This window comes from Microtus oregoni, unplaced genomic scaffold, assembly GCF_018167655.1.
Source record: "Microtus oregoni isolate MIOR12 unplaced genomic scaffold, Mior012 000087F_ref0000451, whole genome shotgun sequence".
In the NCBI taxonomy this organism is placed as follows: Eukaryota; Metazoa; Chordata; class Mammalia; order Rodentia; family Cricetidae; genus Microtus; species Microtus oregoni.
Genome location: NW_024544554.1, coordinates 38,528 through 61,343, shown reverse-complemented (window position 1 = coordinate 61,343; position 22,816 = coordinate 38,528). Strand labels below are relative to the sequence as shown.

The 22,816-nt window shown below is 42.7% G+C and overlaps 1 protein-coding gene and 1 pseudogene across 1 annotated transcript in view; both read right to left on the bottom strand.

Annotated features, from left to right (window-relative positions):
- Positions 1 to 2,317, bottom strand: part of LOC121442188 (protein-lysine methyltransferase METTL21C-like) — a 28,027-nt gene extending 25,710 nt beyond the window's left edge. The window contains exon 1 of the mRNA XM_041643630.1: positions 1,567 to 2,317. Within this exon, the coding sequence (XP_041499564.1) occupies positions 1,567 to 1,839 (273 nt within the window). The 5' untranslated portion in view covers positions 1,840 to 2,317. The remainder of the gene's footprint in view (positions 1 to 1,566) is intronic.
- Positions 2,120 to 16,675, bottom strand: LOC121442180 (annotated as a pseudogene).
- Between the last annotated feature and the right edge of the window lie 6,141 nt (positions 16,676 to 22,816).

Here is a 22,816-nt window from a genome sequence, read left to right as displayed (position 1 = left end):
CTGGCCAGCCTTCAGACCGCTTCCTACTCAAATCCCATGAGTTGCAGCCACAGCATGGTAACTTATTTGGGGAATGGGGTAGTTCATCAAAGACCTAGTTCATCAAAGGCTGAAGGCAGTGAAGCAACTCCAAAGGACGAAGAAAGGACTGGTCACACCTCAACACCACACAAGCAAACAGTCATACTCCAGTGGCCATCAGTTAGCACAAAGCAAGCACCATTGAACAGGGGCCTGGACTGGTCACTGTGAGTGGACAAACATGTTGCACCAACGAAGTCAAGGCCAGACCTGACCTCAAATACAAGCCCATCAGCTTCCCACATGTAACTTCTGGACAGATAACCTTAACCTGTATTCTGGATGCTGGCCTTGAGCCTCACCAAGACACCAACGGTCACCACAAAACCCAGGGCTGCTTAGTTGCCCTTCAGTCCTTTTCTGAGCAAGAAAGATCTCACACCAACTCTGACTGTGATGCTGCCACAAAACGAACACACCCTTTTAAGAACATTCTTGTTCTTCAGTTCTGGAAAGAGGGATTTCCCAAACCTGAATTTACCGCCATCAAGTAGTATACTATACAGTACTTAATGGAAACAGACAGACTTCAAGGAACTAACCATGTTCTTTTTTTTTTTTTTTTTTTGGTTTTTTGAGACAGGGTTTCTCTGTGGCTTTGGAGCCTGTCCTGGAACTAGCTCTTGTAGACCAGGCTGGTCTCGAACTCACAGAGATCCGCCTGCCTCTGCCTCCCGAGTGCTGGGATTAAAGGCGTGCGCCACCACCGCCCGGCCACTAACCATGTTCTTTAAGGAACTTGAAGCAAACAGCTTACATGTAGCACTTATGATGGAAAAATGTCCAGGGTGGAGGACCGACTCAAAGGTCAACTTCTACCACAAAGTAAGGTAATCCCAGATACTGCTGTCTGGCTTGACTCTGCACACAACCGAGGAAATGTCAGAGGAAGAAGCTGAGGAGTGATATGGACTGCCATATACCACACATGTAAGAGTGAACAGATCAAACCAACAGGCAAGGCCTGGACCTGACCCTGGGGAGGACAGTAGTATCATTTTCTCACCATGTTTGAGCAGCTAATGGGCTATTTAAAAAAAGAAAGTAAGAAGAAAGAAAAAAGAAAGGAAGAAGGGAAGAAAGAAAGAAAAAGAAAGGAAGGAAGGAAGAAGGAAAGAAAGAAAGAAAGAAAAAGAAAGGAAGGAAGGAAGAAGGAAAGAAAGAAAGAAAGAAAGAGGAAGGAAGAAAGAAAGAAAAAGAAAGGAGGGAAGAAAAAAGGAAGGAAAAGAGAGAAAGAGAAAGAAAGAAAAAAAGGAGAAAGGAAGAAAGAAAGAAAAAAGAAAGGAAGGAGGGAAGAAAGAAAAAAGAAAGGAAGGAAGAAAGAAAAAGGAAGGAAAGAAGAGAGAGAGAGAAAGAAAGAAAGAAAGAAAGGTGAATATATTGGTGCGAGAACGCGGGCAGGGTCTGCACAGCTGATGATTCTATTGAGCTCAGCGCAGTCCTCCCTGGCGCTCACAGGAAGGTACCAAGCAAATCTCTTCTCACCTTCAAGGCACCACATCTCCTGCCATATCCACAGCACCACGCTGTCCCTGGGTGCAGTCCGCAGGCCCGGCCTGGAGCCATTCTGCCACCTAAAAGGTTTTTTTTTCTCCCCAAACGAAGCGTCAGTTTGGGCTCTGACTCCCCTAGGCCAAAGGCTGCACTAACACGGCTGGTCACTGATCTCCTGCTGCAGACCTGTGTCCTGTGTCGGACTGTTCCTGTGTTGATGAAGAGCAGTGCTGAGTCTGAGCTCCGGGGACTCCTTTCAGACATTCTAGCCGGATGGCACGTGGCTACAGCACCCAGGAACTGCCTTTCATCCACCCTGGCACACCTCCTCGGCAGAGGACACTTGCCTTAGCACACAGACTGTCTCTGGCCTTTAGTCCTTTTGCTGTTAAGCAATTTGTCGGAGGCAAAAAACCCACCCACTGGGTGTAAAGATGTGGGCTTCTTGTGTCAACCGTGAGGCGACAGGAGTCCACTTCCTCTCCCGCAGTTGGACAAGACTCAACCAACAGCAAGAGACCCAACGTCTGTTTACCAGGGCCGGCTAAACTGGTCGTCTGATTACCAGAAAGCTCTTCACACGGCCAGAGACAGACTGAGAAGGGGCACAATAGTGACGGAGAGGGGATGGAAACAGATAGGAGGAGTGGGGTGAGAAACCAGGAGGCCAGGTTGGGGGCGCCCACAGAGAAGAAGCGCTCTGGCAAGGGGCGGACCCTCTGGAGAGGGGCAGTCCCTCATCTTGGAAGTCATTAGAAGCCGCCTGAGAGAGTGGAGCATTTAGCCAGTCAAGTTCCTCCACCTGCGGGGGATGATGCATTATTAGCTCCTGGTCTTCCAAGCCGTCCTCTCCGGCAGCCACCAGATTGGTAAGGGACTTGCTGCGAAGACACTGAAAAGCCACATGGCGACTCTTCCCTTCCTCCTTTTCCCAGGACATCTGGATAAAGGGGCGCTGCACCTCAGACCTCCCTCGAGGTCTCCTCTTAATCTTTTCTTTACAAGTAGGATACCCTTCAATTTCAATGCGAATGTTCTTCAGGCTCCGGTCCTTTAGCACTGTTTTAGCAACATCTCGGTTCTCAATGTACTGAAAGAATCTGTAGAGCTTGGAGCTGTAAAGAATTTGGGAATACTCTTCCTCCATGAGTGGGGGGAGGGGGTGTCTTCATCCCAGTCCACAGAATCCTCATCTGTCAGCACGACAATGTGGCACTTTCGCTCCCCTTTCTTGGCACAGCCCACCGTGATGGGCAGAATCAGTTCCTCGAGGTGGTGATCAAACTGCCTGTGAGCACCGTCGTTGGGCAGCTCATGGAGTAAAGCCCTCAGATCTTGACAGCGGATAGTGTTGAAGTCAAAGTTAATGCGGAGATAGTCACACGTGTCTCTCAGATCTGGGAATAGAGATGCCTTCCGGACAGTTGCTGATGTCAGTTTTGTAATAATCCAGTACTGTGGGGAAGGCACTGAACCCTTCTGCAACCTCCTACTCCCTCTTTTCCTTGGCCCTTGAGAAGTTATATTCTCTTCCTGGTCCAAACATTCGGGATGAGCAGTGAAAATCTGGGGGTTCACCACAAAGCGTGTGCCATCTCCAAGAAGCGTCACTTTTGGGGGGCGGGGGGGGGGCTTGGGAGTGGGAGCGAGATCTACTTCCGAAGCCTGCGCCTCTGTTCCCAAATCTCTCTGAAACGATCAACGAACAGCGGCTCATCGCTCCGCTTGCTTCCAGTCTGGAAGCGTGCGCCCTTGCTGTCTGCAGGAAGTGGCATTGTGCGAGGATACTGAAGGCTTGCTGGCTGCGGGGCATAGTCAAGTGCAAAGTCTGAAAGATGAGACAAATAAAAAGTAACTAAAGCGGAAAGATCGGTCCCCCGAAGCCACGCTCTTGGCCCCAAGCCGCATCTGGTTCCCGCTGGGCTCCGGCCACCCCGTGTCCCTGCCCCCACCCCCGCCCAGTCCCTGCCTAGATAATTCTTATAATTTCCTTTATCACAACTAAACTTCTGATTATTCATCATAATAAAAACAAATAGATATTTCTGTAATGTCATATAATATCCTTCCAAATTCATTTCCAGTATCTTTTAAAAACAGGTTTCATTGGACTCTTCTTTATCTTACATAAATAATTCCCATGAACATAGGAATTGTAAGTTACCCATATGGATATGATTTGGTCAAGAGGCAACACTGGCCATACTATTATCTACAGATTTTACTCATTATTTATATGGTCACTTCTTTTTTTTTTTTTTTTTTTTTTTTTGATTTTCGAGACAGGGTTTCTCTGTAGTTTTTGGTGCCTGTCCTGGAACTAGCTCTTGTAGACCAGGCTGGCCTCGAATATATGGTCACTTTTTAAATTGTGCTTTGGGTATATAATACAGTGCCTGCACAGCATAATGATCAAAGATTACGTCTTCAAGATCAGCTTTGTCTTATACCAATTCCAAGTCAGCCAGAGATTCCCAGTGAGGCAATATCTCAAAAGAAAAACAATGACAATAGCAACAAAACGGTTAGCAGTTTCTCAGATTAATATCAAAGAGTCAGAAACTAAAAATAGAACAATTCCAAGCTTCAGTAGCTAAACAAGAGTAAATCAGCTAGGTGGTAGTGGCACATGCCTTTAATACCAGCCCTTGGGAGTCAGAGGCAGACAGCATGATCTACAAAGTGTGTTTCAGAATAGCCACAGCTGTTACACAGAGAAACCCTGTCTAGAGGGGGAGAAAATGTAAAGAAAGGGAAGTCTACAGGAAATGCTCAGCAAGCATGGCAACTAGAGTTTGAACCCAGAAGCTCATCTAGAAAAGGAGATGAGAAATTCTTGCAGGTTGTTCTCAAATCTGAATAGCTCCTTCCCCTCAAACACACAAATGACCTAGTGAAATAGGTCTGAAATCCGAGAGGCTGAAATGCAGCACAGCTATTAGTGTGTTTGCCTGGCATGCATTTAATTCAAATTTGAATAAGATAAGTCAATCACAGTCTTGGTAAAATAGTCTGAAAGTCTATTAGATGTGATAATTACAATGACTAATATTCTTGTATTTTGCAGAAAATAGTGTCTTCACTGTTTAAGGACAAGAACATACAGGAGAGAAAGTCTTTTACAACTGTTTCTTAAAAACCCTGTGTGTGAGTCGGGAGGTGGTGGCGCACGCCCTTTAATCCCAGCACTCGGGAGGCAGAGGCAGGCGGATCTCTGTGAGTTCGAGACCAGCCTGGTCTACAAGAGCTAGTTCCAGGACAGGCTCCAAAACCACAGAGAAACCCTGTCTCGAAAAAAAAAAAACAAAAACAAAAAAAACAAAAAACCCTGTGTGTGTGTGTGTTCACACATAGGCCATAAAAAGACATAAAGACGTTCTCTTCCATCACTCTTGACCTTACTGACTTGCTATAAGGTCTTTTACTGAACTGGAAGTTCACCATTTCTGCTGGGTTTCCTGGGCACCAAGTTTTCTGGGTTTTCCTGTCTCTGCCCACCACACTGTACCAGGCAGGTGCATTCACACCCACATTTTCATCTGAGAGCTGTAGATTCAGATTCAGGCCCTCTAACTTATAGAGCACGTGCTCTTAGACTCTGAATTGTTGCCCACCCCTCCTGAAGATAATTTAACAACGACAAAGAAAACAAATAGTTGAAAGAAACTTGGTAACTGGGGGAAGGAAAGGGGAGGAGGCGGAAATTTTTAATAAAATTTTTAATAAATTAAAAAAATTAAAAAAAAGAAACTTGGTAACTTTCGTTATCTGAGAGAATGTTAGCGTTGGGTGATAGTATCAAGTAAGGAGGAATTAAGTCAGCGTGTACTGAACAACAGCTTCTAGCCATAAAAAATTGCAGCCTGACCATTCTAGTTCTACTAGCAAAAACAATATGCTCAGGTATCAAAACTAAACAATTCACATTGATCCAAGTAAAACCACACACACACACACACACACACACACACACACACACACACAATTAGCTACAATTTTCTCATAGGTGTCCCAGCCCCTGTAAAGTTCCTCAACTTTCATCCCATAGAAAGATTCGGCTCCCTCACTGTTCCAATAAAGCAGTCTAAGCACATTGAAATCAAGTTTGCTTCATTTTTTTTTTTTACACAGGGTTCACTATTATTTTTTTATTGGTGCTGTTTAAAATATTTCATAATAAGAATTACTGAAAGCATTTTATGATATGTTAATAAAATACAAATTATAAACTATCAAAATGAACAGTAAAGGAGCTAAATACAAAAATATAGGGAACACAGAAAAAAATATTCCCGAGAAACAAGTAGACTTAAAAGCATTTATTATGAAAAAAAGACTGAGAAAAGTAAATACTTAAATGCAAAAGAGGTCATCCATGTTAACTAGACATGTATATTTAACCTGATTTCAACTTTATACAATGTATATATGTATTGAATAGTACCCCACAAATATACCTTCCTTCTATTTTTATGTAACAGTTAAAATCATATTTACTCTACCTGTAGGGAAAGTTCTGAAGTGAAGAGTCCAACATGTAAAATTGTAAGCCTAAACATATTTTGGGAAAATTGAAGCTGACAGCAACTGTTACCTTCTCACAATGGCTTTCTGCCTTCAGAGCAGACATCCCGCAGGTGTCCAAAAGTAAACATTTAACAATGGCTTCCCGGCTGGGTAATTACCCTGGACAAAGGTTAGCACAGAATACACTGTGGTAAATGCACTAAGGCCAGACAAAATTTGTCATAATAAAAAAAATGATTTTGATTAGAGAGACTAATGTACCCAGGGTAGCCCTTTGGCAGAGAGCAGTGAATCCAGGTCTACTGCTTCCTCCTTTCAAGTTTCTCCTTTATCGAATTTCATTGTCGTCTTGCTCTGGAAGATATGTTTGAACAAAATACAGAAAATGTGCTGTTGAAGGAGATACAAGACAGAAGTTGGAAGGATGTGCAGCAAGGCAAATGCATCCCTTTTAACTTGTGAGAGAAAGAGTGCCCTCTGCTGGATACAGATTGCTCTCTCGGATTCCTTTCTTATTGCAATCAGACGCTGGTACGTTTTTTTGAGTTCTTTTTTTTTCAATTTGGTAACATGCATAATTACAACGATCGAGTCTTTAGCTCCATCAGAGAACTCAGAAGGAGATAATATTACCTGAGTAAACAGAAAGGGTAAAGCGGGTAACATTTAAAATGAAGAAACGACACCACCTGTCTATTTAAATTAAATTTTTGCCAGGCTGTGATGATGCATGCGTTCAATCCCAGCACTTTCACAGAGCAGAGGCAGATATATCTCACTGAGTTAGAGGCCAACCTATTCTACAAAGTGAGTTCCAGGAAAGCCAGAGCAACACAGAGGAATCTGTCTTTAAAAGAAAAAGAAAATGTCTTTTTGTTTCACCTTGAAAATGTACCTAACATGACTATAAGTACGACTATAATAAGTGATTGTTAGGCCAATTTTTTCTGTTTGAGGGGGACATTTTATTTGGATGATGTGTTGGTTTTTTTTTTTCAGATGTCTCTGTTGTCCAGTGGTTTTTAGATTTTTGGCAATTATATTTAATCAAAAGAAAAACATCTGTTAGTCTCACAAATTAGTAAGGATTGCATGGCAATGCTCTTTGATGAGCTACTGTCCCTTTTACTCAAGAGATTTTTATGTTTGAAACTAATCTTTAACGATTTTAGTGGTCGCTATAACTGTATTCCCCAATTTAATACATAGCTCGGTTTTTATTCTGAGTTCAACATATCTTTAAAGCAAACAGCTTGATTTAATTTAGCAGGGCTTTTTTTTTATTATCTAATGTCTCTTCACAGCTGTTGTTTCCTTTTTATTAGCATTTAAAAATTTAAAAGTTAATAATCTATTCTGTAACCTATCTCTGCGGGCCTTAATTACCCCTTTCTGTTAACTGAGCTTATACTTTAAGATGGCTGATGAAGTGTTAATCTAATGAATCTTTATCAGTAAAAATCAGAAGTCAGATATGGGGGTGTGAGCCTGAGAGATCAGAGAAGCAGCGGAGCACCACCAGTGACTCCGACCTCCTCCATGTAAAGAGAGAAAGATCTTCTCCCAGCCCCACCTGTCTACTTCCTGTCTCTTAGCAGTTCACAGTCCTCAAAACCTCTATGATATTTTGTTCAGTTAATGGCTAGCTCTGATCTCTGACTACAAACAAAGTTTATTATCATAATAAGGTCAAGCTATTACACAACCCCTGCCACTTCTCATATATATATTACTCTATTGCTACTTCTATTCCTCATATGCAGACCTCCATGACAGATGTCTCATAGCTTGGAAATTTCAATATCCTGGTCTCAAATGTAAGCCAGCTTCATCTTCAACACTTAACACAATAAACTCCCACAGTCTCGTCCCTAGGGCTCTGAATCTCCAATCATATATGGCTACAATTGAGATGAACACACCACAGAAGAAGAATCCGTGACCTTTACATTTTGCATCTCTCTTATTTCCAAAATTAGCAAAACGTAGGTGATCCTGAAAGACCCTCTGGACACCCCCCCATCAGAACCCGCAGCTGGCCTGCTCCCATGAGGACGTCCTGTTCGCTTGAGACCCTCAGGACCCTCTCAGGACCTGCAGCTAGCCGGCTCTCATGAGAACATCCCGTTTGCTTAGGGAAACAGGATGCCTATAGTCAGTGAAAGACCCCTACCTAGCAGCTTTAAGTTAGCAGCAGCAATAACGCTATTTTGCAAAGCTTGAATTTTTGAGCAATATAACTAAAAGCTAGGACAGGGGAGTTCAATTTAGAGACAAGGGCGTTGGTCAACTTAGGGGCAAGGGCGTTGGGCCAGGCAGGATATCTATGGTCGACCATCTGGACTGCCAGCAGGGGCTTGGGGTCCAGAAGAAGAGTTTGTACTCTAGATGGGCCGAGTCAGCATGCATATCTGATTTCTTGGAAACCACAGAACTGTACTCAGTTTGAAACCGAGCCTTATTCAAATTGCCCAATCAGAACCCTGTAACTATGCTTCTCGCTTCTGTAACCGCACTTCTGCTTCCCTACCCTATAAAAAAACCCACTGCTCCAAGCAAGACTTGCTGCCCTCAGGTACCTGTGTTTACTCAATAAACCTCTTGCTAATTGCATCCTGTGGCCTGGTCTCGGAGTTTCCTGGTTCTGGGGTCTTCATCAGAGAGGAAAGGTCCTTGCTGAGGGTCTTTCAATCCTGCCAAGGTCTGATGGACCCTGCCAACCTTGGAATAAATTTACTGCAGGTTCTGTATGATGCTGCTCCTGAGACAAGGAATTACATTGCATAGTCCTTCCATAAATTAGGGGCATAGACAGAGTCTTAGACTTAGGGCACCTTCCTAGGCTTTAAATGCAGAGCAATTCCTTTAATGATGCTAAGACCCTCGAAAATCCCTGCCTCTTTTTAACCATTGCATTGCCATCTGAAACTACCTAGTGTTTTTATTCTTGGGACGTGGAAAAATTAAGATAGGTTTGGGGCGAAAATATCACACAAATGATCCCTAGTTTTATTTTTTATGAAGTCTTCTAAGCACCTGCACTTACTTACCAGGACAGATCACCTAATAGGACCACAAGGAATGAAGCCAGGCTTGGGCTGGAGAGGCCACAGCAAGACAAGGCTAGGACTGTCTATTGAGAGTAATCAGACTTTTTATATCTTTATCAGAAATAGAAGATAATAGAAATTTCCAGGATCACTACAGTGTAGTTGCCAGGATATTGTGAAGATCGCAAGCTATACAAGGAATACAGGATTATTGACCAAGTGTACTGTTGAACTTCCATACTTCCTTGACCACTAAGGGAATACTCAGAGAAACACAGATTAGCCTGAATGCCTCACTGCCTAAGGGAGTGGTGCATCACCATGTCAGCAACTGAAAGGCAGTGTGCCCCAGGAGCCATGGATTTTGGCCTAAAAAAAACTAAGACACATGTCTCTCAGGGTACATAGGCCAATCCAATTCCTTTGTTCCCCACAGCATCTTGTGCCCACTAAAATGCTATGACCTTGACGTCCACTGCCTGCCATTACTCTCAACATTCCCGTCTTTCAGGTCCTACAAGAACGGGCAATTAAGCCATGTAGAGCTTTCTATGACTTTTGCCATCTAAAGTCCTGCTATCTTGAAACTTCTTCCATAGTCAATATTCCCAAATCCATTGCAGCAACAAAACCACTTTAAAGGTACCACTTTTGTTCCAACTTTCTTCGTTGTTGCTTTGATTAGAAGATCTAACCAAAAGGAACTCTGGTAATGAACAGGTTTATCTGGTTGTTACCCTTAAGTCAGAATCCACCACTGTGGGAGCTTAGGATAGGAAGTCAAGTTAATCACTGGAGGCAAAACATTTGGAACCATTGTTTCCTGGTTTTCCCTTGTGCTTTGTCACTGTCTTGTACTCAGCTAGCCCCCTTAATCAGCCCAAGCCCACTTGCTTAGAGACACTGCCAACTCAGTGGAAGAGTCTTCTTCTAACATCAAGCATCAATCAACATAATCACTTTCAGACAGAAATCAGACATTCTGATCTAAGCACACACTCAATTGATAATTCCTCAGATGACCCTAGGCTTTGTCATGTTGAAGCTGAGGCTAATTATCACACAGAGACAGTATTATATGGAAAGGTTTTAGAGAACAAAAGACAAGGTATTATTCTTGTCAATCATTTAAGCAGCAAAGACCTAAACACGAAGATAACAACTGAAAAACACAGACATGCCAGAAAATGGAAAGAGGGAAGCAGCTAAGATCAAGAAGAGAAAACGAAAAATTGTCACTCCACAGAAACTATTCAAAACAAAAACTTAAGGAACTGACAAGAGAAGAAATATTCTGAATACAAATTGGTGAAGGTCCATCATTTTCAAAAAAAAATGAATGATATAATTAGATTACAGTTCATAAACTCAAGAGCATACGTGGCACACTGACTAAACAAGACTCAAAGACAGATCTACAAATATACATTATGGTCCCTCAAACAAGAACTACAAGATTCTAGTCAAAGTCAAACTCCAAGAAATCCCTGGCCATCACTCATCCTGTACACTCCAGTTCTCTCCTTTACCAATAACAGAAAAGGGGTTGGGTGAGAAGGGCTCTTCCGCCACAATTCGCAATATTCACTTGACGCCTTCGGATGTTTTGCTTTGTGGAAAATAGTTTTGATGACTAAAAGAACCTCATTCTCTTATGAAAAAGAAAATGATGTCTGTTAGGATCACTTAGACACCATTTCATTTCCTACAATTGGTGATTGCCTCTAAGTCTGCCTCACAGTGAGGAAGTGAAAACTTTTTAAAAGAAATTTCAAGAGAACAGATTTTTAAAGAATCAGTTGACATATAAAGTAACTTGCTTTACTCTGACTGCTTTATAAGTCACAACCACTTTTGAAAACAAGGTTATTGCTATTTTTTGAGAGTGTCTGTGCATGAGACAAAATGCCTTACATATGTGTACATCTAAGAGGAAAAAAAACAGTCTCTGCACAGAAACTTTCCAGAAACCCAAAACTTAAGGACCTGATGAGGTAAGGAATTTTCTAAATGAAATTAGCGAAGATCCATCATTTTCGAGAAACTGAATAATTAGATTACAGGAAAAATAGTACACAGATTTACATAATATGACTTCCTTTTTTTTTTTTTTTTTTTTTGGTTTTTCGAGACAGGGTTTCTCTGTGGTTTTGGAGCCTGTCCTGGAACTAGCTCTGTAGACCAGGCTGGTCTCGAACTCACAGAGATCCGCCTGCCTCTGCCTCCCGAGTGCTGGGATTAAAGAATAACATGACTTCTTTATTTGCCACATAGAGACATCAGTCAAGAACGTGTACAATGTTTGGGAAAGAATAAAGGTGATAAAGAGAAAAAGACCAGAACAAAAGCAGGAAGATATAGTCAACATTTAATCAAAAGACCAAAATAAACTTACAAAAGAACAAGTGTGATCTTGACCAATAATCCAAGGTTGCCCAGCTATCTTTGACTATATGTGTACGGAAATTAAATAAACATACACTTCACAACTTTCAGAAAGATATCACAAAGTGACCCTTAAACTGTTGTCTCTGACCCCCGATTACTGATCTGTCTTCCAAAGACAGAAGCATCATAATATAGATGTTGTCTTTGCAGAGATCTCTTGCTATGACTCTCCAGACCCTTGTGCTTTCTTGGGCCTCAGTTAAATGTAGTTCCAGTGATGCCCCATCCCAAAACAACCTAGAAAAACGATTTAAAATCTGCATCCTGCTCCATGAGAAGGTGTGGATTGTGCCTATCTACTTGTCCAACACAAGGCACACCTAAGAAATCTCTGCACATTAGAAACTCCTTTTGTGCCCTGGAACTAAGCTTCACTGGATCACACCATTGTGGCTAGTGGTAGCATCACGTTAAAAGCATTCTAATCATGCATTGCTCTACCAATTCCTAAACTATTTGTTATCTTTATAACACAAACCTGAAATTGTAATGCAATATTCAGAACTTCTGGAATGAAGACCTTCAGTTTTCTAATCTCTCTTTCCACTGCACAACAAAAGCAGTGCCCATGTATACTCTGGACAGAGATACAACCAGCATCATTTCCTTCCATTCCAGGCCTGCAGAGTCTCCCTTTCCCACTAAATCTACACACAGGAGACTCAGACAACAAGGACCACTGCCAGCATGAACCACATGGACCAACATAACTACAGTCTTGCTCATGGTCCTTACAAGTCCCAGCAGAAATGGCAGTTCACCAGAGCTGCTCTGAACACCCAACACTCACTATGTGATAGCTTCTGGTTCCTTCCTGCTCCGTATAGCAGAGGCAGAAGAGAATCAGGGAGAGAACCCACAAACTGCCTGCCACTAGTACTCTTGATTGCTAACCCTTCCCAGAATCCCTCACTACCTAGGGCCACCCAGCTGGGACTCACAATATTAGCAGTTCCTCTACAGGAGGATCAGAGATCAAATGACTCAGACAGCACAATCCTTCCAGTTCTGCCCTCCCAGCCTTGCAGACAGGGCCCCAGTTTAGACAGTTTGTATTTAACACATTTTCCCACTCCCCTATAGCACATCCTATTCTTCATCCAAAGCACAGGGTCCTTTGTGTGCACATTGCATTGCACACTCACTTTCCAGTGCATTCATCCCATTCCCTCAGAGATGGGAAATCGTGCAGACAAACACAGGTCACATTCATAAAGCAACTACTGTTACTGTGTAACTGTGGTTATTTTGTAACTGTTGTTAAAGAAAAACAGACTATGAATTAGAAAACAATTCGTGGTCATGTTAGGGGTTGGAGGCAGAAAGGAGAATGTAAATATGATGTAGCTGTCATCTCAAAAACTATTTTGAAAACTTGAGACAGACTTTATGGCCATATACTCCAGAGATTAGGGATTTGTATTAGAGCACATTAAAGATTTCTCTTAGCCGGGCTATGGTGGTGCACACCTTTAATCCCAGCACTCGGGAGGCAGAGGCAGGCGGATCTCTATGAGTTCGAGACCAGCCTGGTCTACAGAGCTAATTCCAGGACAGGCTCCAAAGCCACAGAGAAACCCTGTCTCAAAAAACAAAAACAAAAACAAACAAACAAAAAAAAGTAAAGATTTCTCTTATATTTTCTCTAAAGATGAATGTCTTAATCCAGAAAAGAACAGTTCTGTTAAAAAGGGCCACAACATGTTACCCAGACCTTCTATTTTGGATGAGCTACTGTAAATATAGCAATTAGGTTTAAAGATAAGGTCAGGCTCTTGCCCAGATTCTGATTGTCCTGGTCTGTGGACTGAAAACAATGGTCAATCAGGACATTCATAGAGCATCTACAATTGACTACCTTCTTCCACAGAGCTAATCTCAACTACTGTTGAATTAGGAAAGCTCTCACCCTCAGTCCAACCTCTCCATTTCTACACTGTGTCTTCATTAGCTTCAAGTTAGTCAATGAGCTCCACCCTTACACAGGTCCCTCTGCTTCTAAGTCCCCAATAAAACCCAGAAAGATTAGCAGACACTCATTAACTGCTCTATTTTTCTTTCTCACTGACAAGTCAAGGCCAAACCAGGAAGTAATTGCAGGACTGTCTTCCCAGCACTGGGCAACAGAAGCAGAATTAGGTGTTCAAAATAATTCTTAAAAACACACCATGAGGCAAGCATAAATTATAGGAGACATCGCTCCACACAGAAATCAACAGTAAACTTCACTTGAGAGAAATGAAATTTATCTCTTAATGACTTTGAAACATTGGAGAACAAAAACAAATAAAGACAAAAGCAGCAATACACTTAAAAGAAAATATCTGAAAATGACACCAATAAGTGATTTTCAAATGATAAAAATACTGCATTTTAAAGATTAAATAAAACTTTCTATATAGACTTTGAAAAAGGGTAATCCTTTCTATAGGAGACGGGATGTTATTAACAAGATATAGATTGATGTTGCCCATATACATATGTTGGCTGCAGAGATCTGTAACCTGACACATGGAGTTACAGTCAATGGCCTGTTTCTCAAATCTCTGAGCTGACATGACTGTGTCAAGCAAAATCAATCATATCTGCAGAGGATAGTGGCCTAATTGCAAATTCAATGTTCATTGGCTCAATATAAACTTTCCAACCTGGATACCCACACAATCTGGTCTGTGTTCATTCACATGACATTAAGTTCAACATGCTGGGAAATTACAAATCATTCTCACTACTATAGTCGGACCCTATTCCATAGTGGTGGTTCCAACAGCTGATTGCCTATGCTGTGTCCCCTGCAGTGTACACAACAATCTATTCCTCCTATTGTGGTCTGAGGACAGAAGGAACGCTCCATATGCAAATCCTTTTCCTGTGTCTGCATTGGATAGTCAACTACATGACTCAAATACATAACTTTGAAACTGTGAGATGGTACAGTCATTTTTTAAAAGATTTTTAAAAGTATAATGTCAAGGATAGCAAGGTCATTGCCCTGGACAGCAACAGATCAAGGACACCTGAATCAATGTAAGGGAAGTTGTCTCTGGAACAATTTTTTTTAACAGGATGGAAATGCAGCTGTTCTAGAATTAATATGACTTTCCATTGACAAATACTTCACATACCTTGGAGATTAATAAAGAAAAACCTCTTTAATGATGGTAGACATCAATCTCTGGCTAGTGCTCAAAGAGGTGCCAGCTAGACAGATTCCACATTTGCTGTTGTCCTTAAGTATCCTTTAGGTTCAGGCTCCAGGTTACACTTTGAACAATTGAAATATAAACAGGCACCTTGCCAGGCTAGACATTTAGGCAGATAGAAGAGTTACAGAGCAAAGATATTCTCAGGATAATTTCTTCATGACACTGGTAACAGGAATCAGCAGGTCATCCTTCAATGACAGGGCCCTGAGGTGAAGGTCACAGAGGATGAGAAAGATAGGAAAATTAAAACGTAAAAAAGATAAAAAGTTAGGGTCAGGAGGTCTTGCAGATGCCTAGTAAGCTTCCTAAGAAAAACAGCATCTTGCTGGGTGGTGGGGAACCACGCCTTTAATCTCAGGACTCAGGAGGCAGAGCCATGTGAGCACTCTGAGTTCCAGGACAGCCTGGTCTACAGAGTGAGTTCCAGGATAGTCAGGACAGTCCTACAGAGAAACCCTGTCTTAAAAAATAAAACAAAAATTAAAAAAAGAAGAATAGCATCTTGTGTACTTCCAGGGGGGAAATGGAAGGAAATGGGAGAATTATCAGAAGTCACTAGAAACTATCAAACAAATTGAGGAGGAGAATACTCAAACAATTCTACAAAAGGGGAACACAGGGTATCTCAAGAACTTTACTAAGTGCAGAGTAGCCTTGGGGCTGACAACCATAGCTCAATATGGTGAAAAGAGTTGGGTTCTCAAGATCTGAAGCAACTGCTTCACAAAGGCCTTGACACCAGATCATTATGAGTCTCCAGTGCATATTTCTGGTTTTAGAGAAGGAGCTCTGTTTTATTATCAATACATCAGGTTCTTAGTGAAACTCACAAGGCTTAGGTCCCAGACAGTTACTAGGTCACCTAAGAATGTCCCTCCTTTCTGACTGAGAACATAAATGAAAGCCTTGATTGGTCAGGTAACTCCTTCACACAACCATGTTTTTGCATTTCAATATATGTAACCCGGTGTCCTATTGCCCATCAGGAAGAACTGTGCTTTTCTCAAAAAGAAAACTGGAACTTTAAGGCACATCAGGCCTTAACGTTGGTTGTGACCCTGTAAAACCACCTTGAAAAGCTTGTTAGAGGCTTGTTTTTTGATATGGGGATGTGCCTGGTGTCTGGTTTTAAATCAGTGGTGGCTTCTTTGTCATGATTTGGAGCCAAATATCTGGACAATCCAGTTGAAGAATGTGTACCCTAGCATCCTAACCTCTAACAGCCCTGATTAAAACACATTTATCTTCTGGGTGATGTAGAGGCAGTCCTCCCTCAGCTAATTCTACTTTGTGAGACTGAACTATTTCCAAGGCATTGGAAAATTGTTTGCATCAGCAATTCACCTCTTCTATGTGGCAGCTTAGAAGTGCTGCGCTACCCAACAGGTGAGATGCCTTGATACCGTCCACGTGGTTAAATATATATGGAGATTGTTTGTAAGGTTAAAGGCAAAGTGCTCAATATCGAGAACATATCGGAGAAATTAGGCATCTCCGAGTTTGGCATATTGAAGCTGACAAGATGTTTGTACACACAGCACCCTGCTCCCAATTCTCTAAGCGGATTAAGAACACAAAGCAAAGTTATTCAGAGTTCTGTCCCTAGGTCTACGAATTAACAAGGACCGCATGGGACTTCACAGCACAGGGAATCTGGCGGCAGGTTCCCACACGGATCCCGGGAGGACGCAGCATGCTGTCTCCCGCACCTCACCCTCTGCTCCTCCCATAGGGAGACAGCATTCCCCCGCTCACCATGGTTCTCATGCTCTAGTTCTCAGCTCGCCAAAGCTCTCAGTTTATCATCTCCCTGCAACAGCAACTTCGCAGCACGAGAAACCTCTGAAAACAGCTCCTCTGCAAAGTCGGGTCTGAATGCGGAAGCCCGGAAGAGCCCTGCACGACTTCTGACTGGCAGGTGATCTGAAGGGTCTGATTGGCTAGTGTGGCCTGAGTGGCAAGAACACCTCCCACAGAGTTGTAGTGTGATTAAAGACGCAGCACAGAGGTTTCTGGCCATTCCTTCCACCCCAGTCAAGCATCTTTTCTAGATCAGCCACAATATGCATTTTAATAGCACTTCCATCTGGCTCCAAAAGCAAACGCTGTTGTAATCTTGCACTCCGTAGGAACTTTTCCTTTTTCCTCCAGGACACAATGTCTAGCTAGCTTGTACAGTGCACGATATTAGGTGGGTGCAGGGATTTCCTGTCCCACAGTAGGAAGGACGCCCAAAATAATAACAACTAAAGAAAGTTTTTCTGTCACAAAAGAAGATGATTATACTGTGGCTTCATGCTGAGGTCAGATGAACTGAAGGTACTTTTTACATGGTTTTCACAGGGATTTCACACAACAGAAAAGAGAAAAGCAGGAACCAGATCTCAAACAAGATGATAGATCTTTCTTCCATCAGAAGGCTAGATGATGGTTCCGTTGATTTAAGGTTTTATTCCTGAAATTCAAAACCAACTCCAGGCAATTGACTAATAATAAAAAGAGTAGTGTTCATGGAAATTTGGATACGTAGAGAATAATGGAGCTAGGAAGAATGTCTTCATGAGCACCACTGTCAGCCAGCACATCTTCCTCCATGGTTAGATGAATAAAATATACAACTGCAGTATTCAAGATTCTCTACATGAGCCGGGCGGTGGTGGCACACGCCTTTAATCCCAGCACTTGGGAGGCAGAGGCAGGCGTATCTCTGTGAGTTCGAGACCAGCCTGGTCTACAAAAGCTAGTTCCAGGACAGGCTCCAAAACCACAGAGAAACCCTGTCTCGAAAAACCAAAAAAAAAAAAAAAAAGATTCTCTACATGAACAGGTCAGGTAGAATAAAGCTCATCATGTATGTAAAAGTGGGCATATTAGAATGTCTTACAAGCTGTGGTCCAGGTTATCTAAAAATAGCTGCCTACCAATAAAAATTGAAGAATCCAGTAGATTGCTTCTCAGCCTTTTCCCAAAGATCAAGTGAAGAATCTCGTAGTTGTTGATGTCTTCTACAGGCAAGAATTTTTTTCTCATTTCTTCTGTCTTGGCTGTTGAAATGGCTATTTTTGGTAGTCAAACGGACTTCCTCTGGAATTAACTAGTAGACAAAGAATTAATTATACCCGAGAGGGATTTTACTTAAATGTTTTTAAATGGGAAAATCCTCCATTAATCTGCATAGTCTGAGATAATAGGATACACCTTTAGCTGCTTGGTGGCCATGCACACCGTTAACACTGTGACTCAAGAGCCAGAGGCACTGGGATTTTCTGAGTTTGAGACCTGTCTGGCCTACCGAATGATTTCCACACCTACACAGAAAAATCCTGTCTTGAAATCACCAAAACAAGAAAATCTGAATCGAATAAGACTATGATCTAACTTTAACCTTCTCACCTTCTGGTAGCAGCAATTGCATATAAAGTATATTGAAGTAGAAAAATCTCTTTTTTATCACCTTGCTCTGGCGACCAAACTCATTCCTTTACTAGTACTAGAGACTACTTCTTTGAAATTTTGGTGAATACTTAAAACCAGCTGAGGCATCAAGCCTCGTGGGCTGAAAAACCACTGTGTTCTTCACTTCATCTTTGGGAAAAGGCTGAGAAGCAATCTACCGGATTCTTTAATTGTCATTTATAAGTAGCTATTTTTAGACAACCTGAAACACAGCTTGTGAGACATTCTAATAAGCCCACTTTTTACGTACATGGTGAGATTCATTCTACCTCTCCTGTTCATGTGGAGAATCTTGAATACTGCAGTTGAATATTTTATTCACCTGACCATGGAGGAAGATGTGCTGGCAGACAATAGTGCTCATGAAGACATTCTCTACATATTCACATTTCCATGAACACTACCCTTTTTATTATTATTCATTTTCCTGGAGTTTGCTTCAAATTTCAGTAATAAAACCATCATCCAGCCTTCTGATGGGGAAAAGACCTATCATCTTGTTTGAGATCTGGTTCCTGCTTTTCACTTTTCTGTTGTGTGAAATATCTGTGAAAACCATGTAAAAAGTACCTTCAGTTCATCTGACCTCAGCATGAAGCCACAGCATAAACATCTACTTTTATGACCTTAAAACTCTTTTTAGTTGTTAATATTCTGGGCATTCTTTCTCCTGTGGGACAGGAAATCCCTGCACCCACCTAGCACAGTGCACTGTACAAGCTAGCTAGCCACAGTGTGTCCTTGGAGGAAAAAGGGAAAGTTCCTGTGGAGTTCAAGAAGATGGCAGTGTCTACTTTTGGAGCCAGGGAAAGTAATATTGAAATGCATACCTTGGTTAGTCTAGAAAAGATGTTTGACTGGGGTGGAAGAAATGACCAGAAACCTCTGTGCTGTGTCTTTAAGCACACTACAGCTCTGTGGGAGGTGTTCTTGTCACTCAGACCTCACTAGCCAATCAGGCCCTTTGGGTGACCTGCCAGTCAGGAGTAGTGCCGGGTTTTTCAGGACGTCCCATTCAGAACGGACTTTGCAGAGAACCTGGCGCCAGTGGCCATGTATGCTGCGGTGAAGTTGCTGTTGCAGGGAGATGATGAACTGAGAGCTTTGGCAATCTGGAAAACCACAACATGGTGAGCGGGGGAAATGCTGTCTCCTGAAGGGGAGGAGCAGAGGGTGAGGGGCGGGAGACAGCATGCTGCGCTCTCCCGGGATCCGTGTGGGAACCTGCCGCCAGATTCGCTGTGTTGTGAAGTCCCATGCGGTCCTGTTAATTTCTAAATCTAGGGACAGAACTCTGAATAACTTGCGCTTTGGGCTTAATCGGCTTAGAGAATTGGGAGCAGGGCGCTGTGTGTAAAAACATCTTTCTTGTCAATTTCAGTACGCCAAACTCGGAGAAGCCTAATTTCTCCAGTATTTTCTCAATATGGACCGCTTTGCCTTTAACCTTTACATACAATCTCCATTTGTATTTAACTATGTGGACGGTGTCAAGGCCTGTTGCCTGGGCAAGGAGCCTCCGCTATTGGTGCCGGCGCGCTGACGCTCAAACTTCTAGCGTCAACTCCCGAGCCCAGGGCGCATTACTCTTCCCTCAGTGCACTGAGCCTCCTCCGCACCCCACTCCACAGGGGAGCTCACTAACGGGAGAGCCGTCTTAGCTGTATTAAAACCAAACAAAGGCTTTGGCTCCCTTAGTCGCTGCTCAGGAATAAGCCCAGCTGATGGCTCATCCCTCCTCTTGGGCTGTGTAATCCTGCCCACCTCTGCTCACAGCTCCCTGCTACAGCAGGTAGAGACTGGGGCCAGAGCATGCACGAGAGGGGAATGCTTGCCCCTGAAGTCCCTGTGCTGACTGGAGTCCACCAGCACGGTGCAGGAGGACTCGGGGGAGGAGGGCTTCCTTAAACAGTCCGGGGTGTTCCCTCCCCCTATAGCAGCCAATGCCAAGGTCTTCCCAGCTTTTACAAGCAGGAGTGTCTTCAAGGGCCTTCCTCTTCCACTTCTGCCCACTGCCTATGTGGAAAAGCTAACATTTCTCAGTGCCACCTAGCCAGGCCTGGTGCTCCCCAATCCTTGGGCTTAGTGTGAGGGCTCAAGAGGAGCCTCCCATGGTGAAGGATGTGGCCTTCCCAAGGAACTAAGTTGATGCTTCCAGATGGCCCACCAATCCTGACCTGAAAAGTTCCCTAGAATGGATTCCTCATGGGGCCTCTGGTGGTTTACTAGCTTTCCTCCCAGCCCACCAGTCAAGTCAGCCATTGATCATTTCCTCCCCAGTCTCTCTTTAGGGGTCTTTGAGAATGTGCCAGTTTGGCACAACTGTGATTCCCTTCATCCACTTCTGTTCCAAGCGGGGCTTCTGGAATCCCATTCAGAGAAAAGCTGCTAGCTTGCTGTGAGTACTGAGGTGGGGTGTGGGAAGCTTGTGCTATACAGCTAGGAGCTCACTGTGGATGGAGCTGAGGCTGGAGCCAGGTCCTGGGAGGATCCCCAATGGGGTTCCCGGAGTGGGGGAGGGTCTCCTTTCCAAAGAGAAGGCTTGTTCTCCCTGGAAACTAAGGTGCTAGGGACTGAATGGCAGCCTCCCCTCTGCAGGTGCCATGTGAAGCCTTGTGCCAAAGATCTGTGGCCCTTGCCCAGGGGAGGTAGCCTGTGCTAGTGCCAGGGTCACGGAACTAAGGCCTCCTGTAGAGGCACACATGCCAGCGGGGGTCCAAGCTGGTGCTAATTCCTCCCCACAGGACCCAGTAAGCCTGGGAACCTGCAGTAGGCTGTTTTACTGGGGTCAGAAAGCAAATGTCCCGTAAAGAGCCTGGACCTCTTCATTTTGACAGCAGGGCTAGAGATTTATTTTGCATCGTTAAGTGACTTGTTGGGCACAAAAACCTTACATAAGAGTAGAAATATATGTACAGTATGTTTTTATCAAAAATAACCTTGAATTTGCATAAATATACAAAAATATGTTAAACAAGATTAGAAATATATACAGTATAACAAAAATATTCTCAAACATGTATTAATATACTAAAACCTATCATAATGTAAAATATTTAATAAAAATAGTTGGTTTTGATTTAAAGCCAATTTAGTAATCCATCATTTATCCTATAATTTCTATACCTTCCCTTTTTCTTCTCAGAACAAGATAACTGAATATAATCTTCTTTGTTTATATTTTTTACCGTAACCCGTAGTAACCTGTTACCACCGCCACCTCAATGATGACATAAATCATGACCTAATGGATGACCAAACTGCTTACCCCAACACTTGGGAATATGGGAACCATGCTTTTGAAATTATTTTTTGTTGTCTGTGGGCAATGGTATCTATCTATAAGGGTCCCTGAAATAAACCTAAGATAATTTCAATTCATGGGAGAATTGCCTGTATTATCTCTTGTCCAGTCTTTGTGTAATGGGAAAGTGGAGGAATTATCTCAAGTTCTGGCTAGTGTAGTGCATGAGGACCATCTTAGATAGTAATCTTGGAAATTTCCTGAATAATTCATAGCCCAAAGTTGACCTTTGGGGGGGGGGAGCAGACAGTTTAGTGGCATTACCACACTCTAGGAGGAATCAATGGTGTGGGGCCCCAAGATTTTAATGGTCACTGTTAAGAATGATCGTGGTTTACTATAGAAAACCTTTTAAGTGCTGTATGTAGTAAAGCTCAAAGAGGTTAAAAGAGCATAGTTTATTATTTACATACAGAATTCAAAAACTTAATTGTTAGTTACTTGCTAGTAGAGATTTAGACCCAAAATCATGAATAGGAATTAAGAAGAACCCCTTTTTTAAAAATTAGTTTTTAGGTGTTGTGCAAATTGATCTTATTTATAAACCCTGTAGTCAGAGAGTAGGGCTGAAAGCTGAAAGATCAGAGAAGCACAGCATCCAGCCCCTAGTTCTTAGCTCTATAAAATTCCCAGTCCAATGTGGGAGCCCATGTGTGACTCAGTTTCCATCTGGAATCATTTCAGACTTAAAAAAGCCTTTGAGTTCAAGCATGCCTGCTGTGCTTCTTCCAGTAACCTTGAGGGCTGTGAGTAACATCTGCGTTTCTCAACAGAAAAAGCATTTTGCCCAGCTGAAAGAGCTCATTTTTTTTCTTTTAAGATTGTGCTAGTGTAGGCCATCCAGAGGCACTTTTTGTTAGTGATTAGAAGCTGCTTAGCTGAATCAGATAATGCACAGGTTTGAGCTGCCTCCAAGCACAGTGCAGGGAGGTGGGGAGCTGACTGTACTGCTTTTGATCTGCCTTTTGACTGTGTTTAGTGTATATGCTGGCTGAGAAATAAACTCGGGCTGTTTCCTACTGACCTTTCATCCTCTCAATCTAACCTATGAGTCTGTCTTCATTTCTCTTAATCTAATTTATCCTCGGCCTCAGCCTCCCCTCCATGGGAACCCCCATATACATGGAACAACAAGTTAAATAAAGACTAGGCAGAATCCATATCAAGCCTGAATATAAAAACCCCGTATGAGGAAAGGGGTCTCAAGAACTATCAAATGAGTTAAAGTACACCCCACATATACACACCCA